This window comes from Mytilus edulis, chromosome 5 (genome assembly GCF_963676685.1).
Source record: "Mytilus edulis chromosome 5, xbMytEdul2.2, whole genome shotgun sequence".
Taxonomy (NCBI): domain Eukaryota; kingdom Metazoa; phylum Mollusca; class Bivalvia; order Mytilida; family Mytilidae; genus Mytilus; species Mytilus edulis.
Genome location: NC_092348.1, coordinates 22,258,112 through 22,268,960, shown reverse-complemented (window position 1 = coordinate 22,268,960; position 10,849 = coordinate 22,258,112). Strand labels below are relative to the sequence as shown.

The window sequence follows — 10,849 nt, the reverse complement described above, 5'->3', positions numbered from 1 at the left end:
ACGGTAAAATGATCTGTATTTTTTTGGTGAAAATAAGATTAAAAACTTTTGAGTTACGGCACTTTGTAACTAAAACAGGGGTGTGATTTTTTCACATGTCGCACTGTATCTCAAAAACTATTTTTGATTATTACTTAAAACTCTACACACTTCTTGGGTATATTAACTTAAGATCTGTATACTTTTTGGTGATGATTCAAAATTTTATTTTTGAGTTATTGAGTATTTTCTAAAAAAAAAAAAAGGGGGAGGGTTTTTTTTACATGTCGCGCCGTATCTCAAAAACAATTTATGATTATGTTTAAAACTTTACACACTTCTTTGTTATATTAATCTAAAGATCTGTATACTTTTTGGTTTTGATTCAAAATTTTCAAAAACAATATATGGTTAATCTTTAAACTTTCTCAGAAACTATTTATGATTATTGCATAAAACTTCCACACAAGGCGTGGGGTTTATCGTGCACTCATGGCGCAGCTGTTTATTACATTTGTTAAGAAAAGCAAATACAATATTTAGGTGTTTTTTTTAAAATATCTATCAAGTAAATATGTTTGGTTCTTCGAATATGAAGTCATAACAACGTTTCATACCAGCTTTAACGGTAAATTGAAATAAAAATTAAAATTTAAAAGCCAAAATTTACTTTCTGTATGTTATTTACAAACATGTTAGAAGTATGGGTAAACGAAAAAAAATAACCCAACCTTTTCTACTAATAATAAAAACATATAATTTTCTTTATTTAAATGAAAAGACTTCTTAATGTTATTGCATACACTCTTTTCTCAAATTAAGCATATTCTTGCTACAGGTAATCTGGTATAAAAATAATGTGTTTTGCTATATCATCCTCAATGGTTGAGATCGACTACATATTGGAAGAAGGGTTTGAATCGATAGCAAAATTGTATTATTTATAAACAGTTATTATCGATATTTTCAGGATACCATGACAAGGACCTGTAGTAAAGGACTTTAATATTATCACATACTTATTAGAAAGATAACTGATTTATCAGTTATATATGCAACACTATGTTGATAATAAGCTGTTATATATAATTTAATTTAGTATTATCACGGCTGGTAATCTACACACGCAGAAAATTTGGTTCTGCAATGAAAACCGTGAGAGGATTTTCCGGTTGTGCTTGAGTGGAGTAATTGTCACCGCTTCAAAAGGTATGTACATCTCTAAATCGCAATTTTCTTATTCGACCGATCAAAATATTGAAAATCGGAGAATGCTATGCTGTGGTGAATACTTAAAAAAGAGATACATGTATCATTTACTGTTGTACGTGGAGTTGAACTCCTACAAAATCAGTTGCCGCACGAGAATTTGCCTAAAAAAGTGACATTTAGATTTTGAAATGGTTCTATTAACAGACCTACAAGTTCAAATTTACTTTTTATTCGGTCAATGGGTATGAATGTCGTTTTGGGCGGTGTGGACGCTGTCCGGTGTTGATAGACATCTAAATAAATCTAAAAACCTCATATTTTCATTTTGTTATGCGTGAGGGGATCGGTTCTTATTGAGGACATCGTGAATGCGTGAGGGGAATTGAAATCATATCTTTATATACAAGCTATCAGTTGTTGAAAGTTGCCTTAATACGGTTAGATTGTTTATGAAAAAACAAATTTGTATGCAAAAATAAAAATTATGAGATAGAATTTTGAAATAACAATAAATCACCAAGTTTTCTTTTTGTGAATAAAAGTCTAACCAATAAATTTCAAACACGGCATGTGCCTAAATTCGTGGATTTGGGCAAATAATCGGTATAGTTTACTACCACAATTTGATATTAATTAATATTGTAATTTTCATTGTTATTGATAAATTTTATATCAGTATTGCGAATCTAATCCTGAATTCTGTCTATCCTATTTTGGGGATATTGTTTAAGAAATTCATATGTGACGTCACTTTGTGCGTTTATGGTTTTGGCTAACTCGGCTGTGAATTTTTATGTGCTGGTTTATGTTGTTTTATGTATCCGTTTTTATCGTGTAGTTAGTCACCGCTTCGATTTTATCATGTATATCTATTATATAGTCATTTTATAAAACATCAATAGTTGCAAAATTATGAATTATTCGAAATAACAAGGATGTTCTTATTCCAGGCAGAAACCCTAGCCGTATTAGGCACAACTTCTTGGAACTTTTGGTACTCAATGTACTTGTCTTGGCTTTCGAACTTTTTTCATCTGAGCGTCACTGGTAAGCCTGGTGTGGACGAAAGACGCGTCTGGCGTATAACTTTTTTTTAAACCTGGTACCTTTTGTTAGCTATAATTGGAGTGTTTCTCTGACCTATATGTTCTCTCATTTATTTGTATTGTAGTCCTGTCATGTAATGTTGTCTTTAAATGATATATTTACCATTGCCGGAGAAGCGGGAGGTTTGGCATGCCACAAAACCGGGTTCCTCCCATCATTTTTTCTTAAAATGTCCTGTGCCAAGTCAGGAAAATGGCCATTGTTGAATTGTAATTCGTTTCTGTGTGTGTTAAAGTTTAATGTTGTGTTTGTGTTGTGTCGTAATTTTCCTCTTATATTCGATGTGTTTCCCTCAGTTTCAGTTTGAAGTCCGAATTTGTTTTTTCTCAATCAATTTATGAATTTCGACAACGGTTTACTACTGTTGCCTTTATTGGAGACATATTTGCAATTTATTGGTTAGACTGTTTATTCATATACAGAAACTTTGTGATGTATTGTATAAATCAAATTATTCAAACAAATATCAAAATTTGTATTTTCGCGATTCATCTTTTTTTTTTTTTTTTTTTTTTAAATACTCAATACAAGGGGAGTTAACTCTTTTCGTAAAAAATGTATACTGGGCTGATATGAAATTTTTCAACTTTTATTTGTAGCTAGAAACAAATCGTTGACAAAATTTTATCTTCCCACAATGTATTTTAAAATTCTATCTCATTAATTTTGTTTATGCACAAAATGTGTTTTTTCATGAACAATCTGACCACATTTAGGCAACTTTCAAAGACTAATAGTTTGGATATAATATTATGATTTCACGTCCTCTCACGCATTCACGATGTCCTCAATCAGAACCGATCCCCTCACGCATGACATAATGAAAATATGAGGTTTTTAAATTTATTTAGATGTCGATCAACACCGGACAGCGTACACACCGCCTAAAACGATATTCATACCCATTGACCAAATAAAAAGTAAATTTGAACTTGAGGGTCTGTAATTATAACCATTTCAAAATTTAAATGTCACTTTTTTAGGCAAATTCTCGTGCGGCAACTGATTTTGTAGGAGTTCAACTCCACGTACAACGGTAAATGATACATCTATCTCTTTGTTCAAGTATTCACCACAGCATAGCATTCTCCGATTTTTAATATTTGGATCAGTCGAAAAAGAAAATTGCGATTTAGAAATGTATATACCTTTCGAAGTGGTGACAATTGCTCCACTCAAGCACAACCTGAAAATCCTCTCACGGTTTTCATTGCAGAACCAAATGTTCTGCGTGTGTAGATTACCAGCCGTGATTATGTCAGTTGTTGCAATACAATGTATTTGACGTATTCCATATATACTGAGTGCCAATGAAAACGCAACACTTTTGTTTTTCAAAAAAGTCTGATAACTTTTATTTATTTTATATTAGAACTTTGTAAAGTTGGTTGAAAATGACTTTAAAGACAATTGTCGACAACTTTAGGGTTGGGTGATTTTTGGAACAAATGCAAAGTAAGGGTTATTTTGAACGGACATAAACCGAGTTCACCGCTTTTCAACATACGCACCATTTTCACGATTTTGTCATTTAAAGCTTGGCTAATGTCATGAATTTTCCCGCCCTTATTGTAAGGAAACTGCAATAAACATCTGAGTAAATGCCAGGACTTTCTGACAACCAGCGACATGCAGTTTCGGGCATGATCCAATGAAGCCTTTCACAGCATACAATAACCCAAATCATCCACAAATTCAACAAAAATGGATCAGTTAATGATAAGCCACATCCCGGGGTTCAAAAAGCAAGAAACGCTCAGCAAAACCGATACATTTGGTCTTTAACATATCCGATATCGACTCTGATGGATGTCCAAAGGTCACGTGAGTTCAATGGTGGTCACGGTAGATCCTATGGAGCAATTTCAGTAAAGCACCATTTGCGCAGAAATTCAACGGTTAAAGAGGACCACAGTCGACATCTAAACGGCTGTCTGGTGTAAACATCGAATTCTGTAGACCAAAAATCATTCATTATGTACCAAAAATCATCAGTGGTGGTTACATAGACGTTTGGCACCAGCCTTGGCCAAAAGTCGTGCGTTTCGCCAGATTTAGGTCCGATAGAGCAAATTTTGCATCAGATTTGACATGGTTTAGACGATGAAAACCACCACCAATATCATAAAGTCAGCTTGAGTTTGCTTTACAGGACAAGTGGAATAACATTCCTCGAGATCACATTAAACGTCCGGGATGATCAATTCCACGGCGCTGTCGAGATTGCGCTGCACAACGGGGTTGTAACATTTTTAGTTAGGACTGTGATTTGTAATTCGACATTGGATGTTTCGTTTATCTATTGCGCCCGAAAGATGACAATGAACCATTTTTGTTTGATATCGATCTATTGTTAGAATTGTTAATTTTTAAGAACAATTCAGTTTGAAAGATTATGATTTCTAATATAAATTTTATTTTTGAAAAACCAAGTGTTGCGTTTTCATTGGCACTCAGTATATATGATACTTTATATACAAAGGAAATAATGGCTTAATATATACAGACGTCATTACAAGTGCATTGAAATGTAGTATAGATTAACAATTTTTGAATGTTCTGAAACAAGTGATTTACAAAAAAAGTAGTATTTGTCCCTTTTAGTTCTTTGTTAACAAGTGAGTATTGGTCAATGTGTAAACACTCATATATAACCACACAAAATTGAGGTTTCTATCTATTTTGAAGGTAGTTTCTTTTACAAAATATCTTCATTTGTGACTAACTTTTGTTGGAAAATTGTCACATCACTTCACAATGAATCTATTATCTTTCACCGTGTCAAAATAGTACTTCATTTGATAAAGAAAATTAATTAAAGTCAATTATTAATGCAATCTTTAAAATCTGTGCACGATAACTTAGCTTTATAGCAGTTTTGTATAGCTTACACACATTTTTTTTTAAATCACCAATGCTTTTGAAATGAGTTGTCAACCCACGATAATTTTATAAATTGTATGGTATAAATGTTACAATACTCATGGTACTTTATACTACATATGTTATACTCGCACATTGTGATAAACACACATTTAAGAACCCACGTTATATAATGGTTGAATTTCAAAATTTCCATACAGGTTCTAATTATAATTTTTAATTCAATTGACATTTCTATCGTTTAGCGGCCTAATTGATATTTTAAAAAGTTATTGAATTATGTCGCTTTTGTACATTTAATATGTGTTTGTCACCATTCTATATGCAGTAGTATATTGTTGACATAGAAGATCTTAAAGCTCGCTGTGATAGAATATCCCGTGTTTATTTTGATGAACGTTTATCAAATACACATTTGACAAGTGTAATCCAGTGGAACAAAATATATTTAAGTTGCTAGGTAATGCATTGTATCTTTTCGATGTCAGACAGTTATTTTTGGCAGTTTTTACAGTTGAATATTGCAGTTTGAACCCTGTTAAAAATACGTCAGATAAAAATTATAATTGTATAAAAACTCACAAGCCTTGTGCACATCAAAAGGGTTTTACGTTTTATTTTTTAAATATCTATCAAGAGATTTTGTTTGGTTCTTCTGATATTAAGTCTTAACTCGAGTTTTATGAAAGCTTTATAAAGCCTCAGTCACACTGTCACGTTTCGACAGCTAGGTTTTAGTACGTGTAGAAATGCTACGTTTCATGGCATTGTTTTGTCATTTTTAACGGTCCGTACGTTTAACTAGGTTTACGCCACGTTTTGATACGTTCTTCTACGTATTGTTTCGTTTTGTTACGATTTGCTACGTTTTTTTATAACTACAAGGGGTACGTTCTATTAGGTTTTAATACGCTTCAGTACGTATAAACTACGTTTTACTACGGTTTACTACGTTTCACTACGTATTACTAGGGTTAAGTACGTTTCTAAATCGGTTCAAGTACGCTTTTGCAAGATTTCTTACGATTTAGCAAGTTTATTGCACGCAGTATCACGTGTCACTACGCTGTGATCACTTATCATGAAACGGCATCATTATTCAATAAAATTTAGAAAGGACAGAGATGCAAAGAGGGAGCAGAGTAACTAAAACAAATCTGGAGACATTAATAGAGGTACACTTTATAATTATTAATACATCTGTCATTGTAATTAAATTATTTTGTTCCCATTTTATGGTCTAAAAATTTAGATTTTTTGTACTCAAAAGAAAGATTTTATTGTCTTTTCTTTCAGATAAGATTTTTGTTGAGTGGATACATGAATCATGAAAAAACATTTAAAGCTTTGGTTAGAACATTGTCAATGCTTTCCCTTTTATAATAATTGCTCTTTTGAAATATTCTACGTTGCACATTGTCCGTTTTAAATCCAATTTTCCTCTTACCGGTATTTGATTTATCTTTTAGTGTGTTTCAAACCAGACCGTTCTGATGAGGACCAGAGGCAGAGGAAGGGGTCGTGGTGGGCGTGGCAGAGGCCGCATAGTTAGTGTGGCGCCTGAGACTGAAACAACTAATACACAAGAAACAAATGAGCAAACACAAAATAGTGATACTGAACAGCCAGCTAATACCAATAAAGAGAAGCGCAAAAGAAGCAAGCCATTAGAAATACCACAAGAAAAGCAGGATGAGTTGGCAGATTGGTATAGAGAAAACGAACCTCTATACAACAAAGGTACATGTATTTATTTGCTATAATTTAAAATATTAATACGGAGAATAAATGTCAAAAGATTAACCCCACCAGTAGACATAGATAAACTTACAGCATGGTCTTTATATTTAAAAATCAATGTGACCGATTTTTTTCTTCTCTTTCAGCTCATTATCAGTACAAAGATACTGCTCTCAAAAATACACGATGGCAAGCAAAAGCCAATGAGCTAGGGGTAGAGGATTGGAAGACTCTCAGGACATGGGTTGAGTCAATGAGATCTCAGCTTGGAAGACTAACACGAGAAGGCAATAAATCTGGTTGAAACCCCGCATAACCCCAGTTCTAGTACCTAATTCCAACGCCGATGATACACAGTTGATCAAACTTGTTTATATGGTCATGTTTTTTTGTTGTTGCAGGGATTCACTGGTCAACAATCTGCATTGGATGTTCCCATGGGCAGCTTCTGTAATCAATCAAGTAATGTTGGGTACCTACCTGCATGGCAGCAGCAATATCAGCTACCTGGACAGGACGTCGCCTTTCTGCAAAACCGGTCTAAAACTCAAGCAGATATTGAACCTATAAGAGCACATTCTGCTCCACCTGTTACATGCGCAGAAGATATTACAACATCAAGTATTGCCAGTGTAATAATGCAATCGGATTCAATGAACGTTGATTCACCCTCATCGTCACTTTTCTCATTATAAACTTATTCATACCAGGAACCGTACAGGTGTTTTAAAGTTTTATATGAATGACATTAAAAGACGACTCTATTATGTAGACAGTTTGTTTATTTCATGTATTATGACAGTTGTCTGTAAAATTAAAAGTTTTTTCGTTTGAGTGATTATTTTGTTGGTTAATATAAAAAAAGAAGATGTGGTGTAATTGCCAATGAGACAACTCTACACAAGAGACCAAATGACACAGAAATTAACAACTATGGGTCATCGTATGGCCTTCAACATTGAGCAAAGTCCATACCGCATAGTCAGCTATAAGAGGACCCGAAATGACAAATGTAAAACAATTCGAACGAAAAAAAAACTAACGGCCTTATTAATGTACAAATAAATGAACGAAAAACAATATGTAACACAGCAACAAACGACAACCACTAAGTTACAGGCTCTTGACTTGGGACAGGCACATGCATACATGATGCGGCGGGGTTAAATATGTTAGCGGGATCCCAAATTTTTTTTTTTATTTTGATTTGTCTTGTTGTTTTAGTGTTATAATAATGAAATTTTCAATTTATCCTAAGTATGCTGACCCATGCGTGCCATTGTTTTTAAAAGACCAGAAAACTGGTATTGATAGAAGAATTTCTTAAAGTTTAATTACATGTATCATGATAATATTTTTTGATACATTCAAAGTTAAATAAACAAAAGTACAAATCATATACTTATCATTCAAATATACTACGATAAGACAGTTAAAAAACGTTATTGAACCATTCGTTCTTGCCATGGAACTTTTCCTGCAGGTGACGAATAATAGTGTTTAAGATACAGTCTTTGTTGTTTTGCTGCCTTGCTAGGATAGTTGCGATCTTGCACATCATCAATGCCCTTCAGGTTTGTTTCGTCTCGCCAAGCTCCAGGTAAAAGATGGTGGTTCTCGTCTTCTCTGTCTAACAAAATGCTCTGATCACCTGGATATCTTATCCTCATTATATTGTGCAGACAAACACATGCCAGAATAATGGATACGACATTGTTAGGCTCTTGCTTTAAAGTTGAAAGTAAGCATTGAAATCGATTTGCAAGTATCCCAAATGCGTTTTCAACAACTCTTCGTGATCGCGATAGCCTGTAGTTAAAAACTTTCTCTTCAAGGGTCATGTTCCTCCTAGAAAAGGGCTTCATTAGCCAACTTCTGAGGGCGAACGTGTCGTCACCAACGATGAAGTACGGAATGTCTTTGTCATCATTCGGAAGAGGCTCTGCTTTTGGTATGTGCATATTCTCATCAATTATATGACTTTTTAAGTCTGACTGATTCCAAATTTGTGCATCAGAGCAAGCACCTGGTGCGCCAACGTTAACCCATTTGAATTTATAATTAGCGTCTACTAAGCCCATTAGAACTATAGAATGGAATCCTTTATAATTATAGTATTTAGAACCACCACCAGCCGGACATTTGATAGCAACGTGTTTCCCATCTAGTGCACCTAGCACATGATGAAACTGCCACATATCACTAAATTCTTGCGAAATGGCTAGCCATTCAGCTTCTTCCGTAGCTGTGTTGATAACATCTTCAGCATACTCGGAAATAATTGCTTCACAGACTTGTACTACAAGATTGGATATCGTGTTGTGCGGCACTCTAAATAAATACATAAGTGAATGATAACTGCCTCCTGCACGTGGTTAGATATCGAAGGGTTATTGCTACTTTAAGACCAACTGGCAATGCCTTTCGGTACCACGTGTCTTTCTTTTGTAGCCTTGGTGTTAATCTATTAACAATTTCCTGAAACATGGTTGGATCAACTCTCAAAAAGTTTTTGAAAAAAACGGTGTCTTCACATCTCAATTCATCCAACAGCTGTGCATAAAAACCAAACTGAGATCTTCTACCTATCCAATCCCTTACCCATACCGTGCGCACTCTGCGATCTATTCGTTTATGTCTGTGTCTGTTTAACAACATTCTCAATTTCAAAATATGATTGTGTATCAATAATCCATAATTTGTCATTTCCATCCGTTGTCTGTCCATCTTGCTGTAAGACTGACAAACTATTTTAGCAAATGGCGAGAAATATAGATACACGTGGTTTGATTATACGTAGAAGAAGGTAATCATGCGTAGTAATACGCATCGATACGTAATAATGCCTAGAATAACGTGATGAAACCTATTAATGCGTACCATGAAGCGTAATATACCGTACAAAAACCTAATGCAACGTGGCAGATACGTACTTAAACGTAATAACACCTAGTGATTGTAATCAAATACGTTTTAGAACGTATCAGGTACGTTTCTAATACGCATTTCTACGTTCCTTCTACGTTTTACTGCGCTTTTCTACGTTAGTACTACGTTTTCATTTTTAGTCACGTTTGTATTGTGCAGACCAATACAAACGGCACCGATCACGTATCAATCTACGCATAACTACGTATATAGCCGTTTTAAGTACGGATCGATACGATTCACTACGGATATTGCCGTTTCGCTACGTTTTGAAAACGTAGCAAAACGGGATAGCCGAAACGTGACAGTGTGACTGGGGCTAAGGGAGGGGTTGTCTTAATTACAGACGCATGATTTTTTGGATTTATTATATGTGTTATTGGTAGTTCTACATAATTGTAAAAAAAACAGTTATTATCGGTATTATCAGAAGTCTATGACTAAGGCTCTAGTAAAAATCTTTTGATAGTATCACGTCGATGATGCCATGAGACAGACAGTTATTTTTTGTTTGTCTGGCTCAAAATATTATACGCAATCAAATGCTTCCTGGAGCAAAAAATCGATCATCGGCAAGGACGGAATATTCTAAACTAAATATATTAAGATAAATGTGACCAGTTTATTACTTTTAAAATATGTGATGTCTTTAGTAAAAGGTGTTCTGTGTAAATCGAACGTATTTTGTAATCTGTTTGACAATAATATTCGTAATCGCTACATTTGTTTAAAAGTAAATGTATTTGTTTTTTTCTGTTTGTCATATATCGTTATTTATTATTTATTTGTTTTGTAATTAGACGACAAGTACAGTTCAGTGAAAAATTATAAAATTAATACATGTGTATGTAGCTTTTACGTTATTTTATTAATGTTTTATGTTTTCCTAAGAGTTGATGGGGCATTAGCTACGAATCAGACAAAAAACAGTTAAAAAATTGTGATTTTTATATTTCAAACATGTATAAAAGCTGAATATACAATAGTATTTCGACATTAG

At 33.9% G+C, this 10,849-nt stretch overlaps 2 protein-coding genes across 2 annotated transcripts; one reads left to right on the top strand and one right to left on the bottom strand.

The window, feature by feature from the left end:
* Positions 1 to 6,186: 6,186 nt before the first annotated feature.
* On the top strand, positions 6,187 to 7,790 carry LOC139523195 (uncharacterized). The gene is made up of 3 exons (XM_071317013.1): positions 6,187 to 6,356; positions 6,651 to 6,921; positions 7,068 to 7,790. The coding sequence occupies exons 1-3, from the start codon at positions 6,306 to 6,308 to the stop codon at positions 7,223 to 7,225; spliced, it is 480 nt and encodes a 159-aa protein (XP_071173114.1). The 5' UTR covers positions 6,187 to 6,305; the 3' UTR covers positions 7,226 to 7,790.
* Positions 7,791 to 8,363: 573 nt separating this feature from the next.
* On the bottom strand, positions 8,364 to 9,266 carry LOC139524993 (putative nuclease HARBI1). Its single transcript, XM_071320165.1, has one exon. It carries the CDS (start codon positions 9,264 to 9,266, stop codon positions 8,364 to 8,366), a length of 903 nt encoding a protein of 300 aa, XP_071176266.1.
* Between the last annotated feature and the right edge of the window lie 1,583 nt (positions 9,267 to 10,849).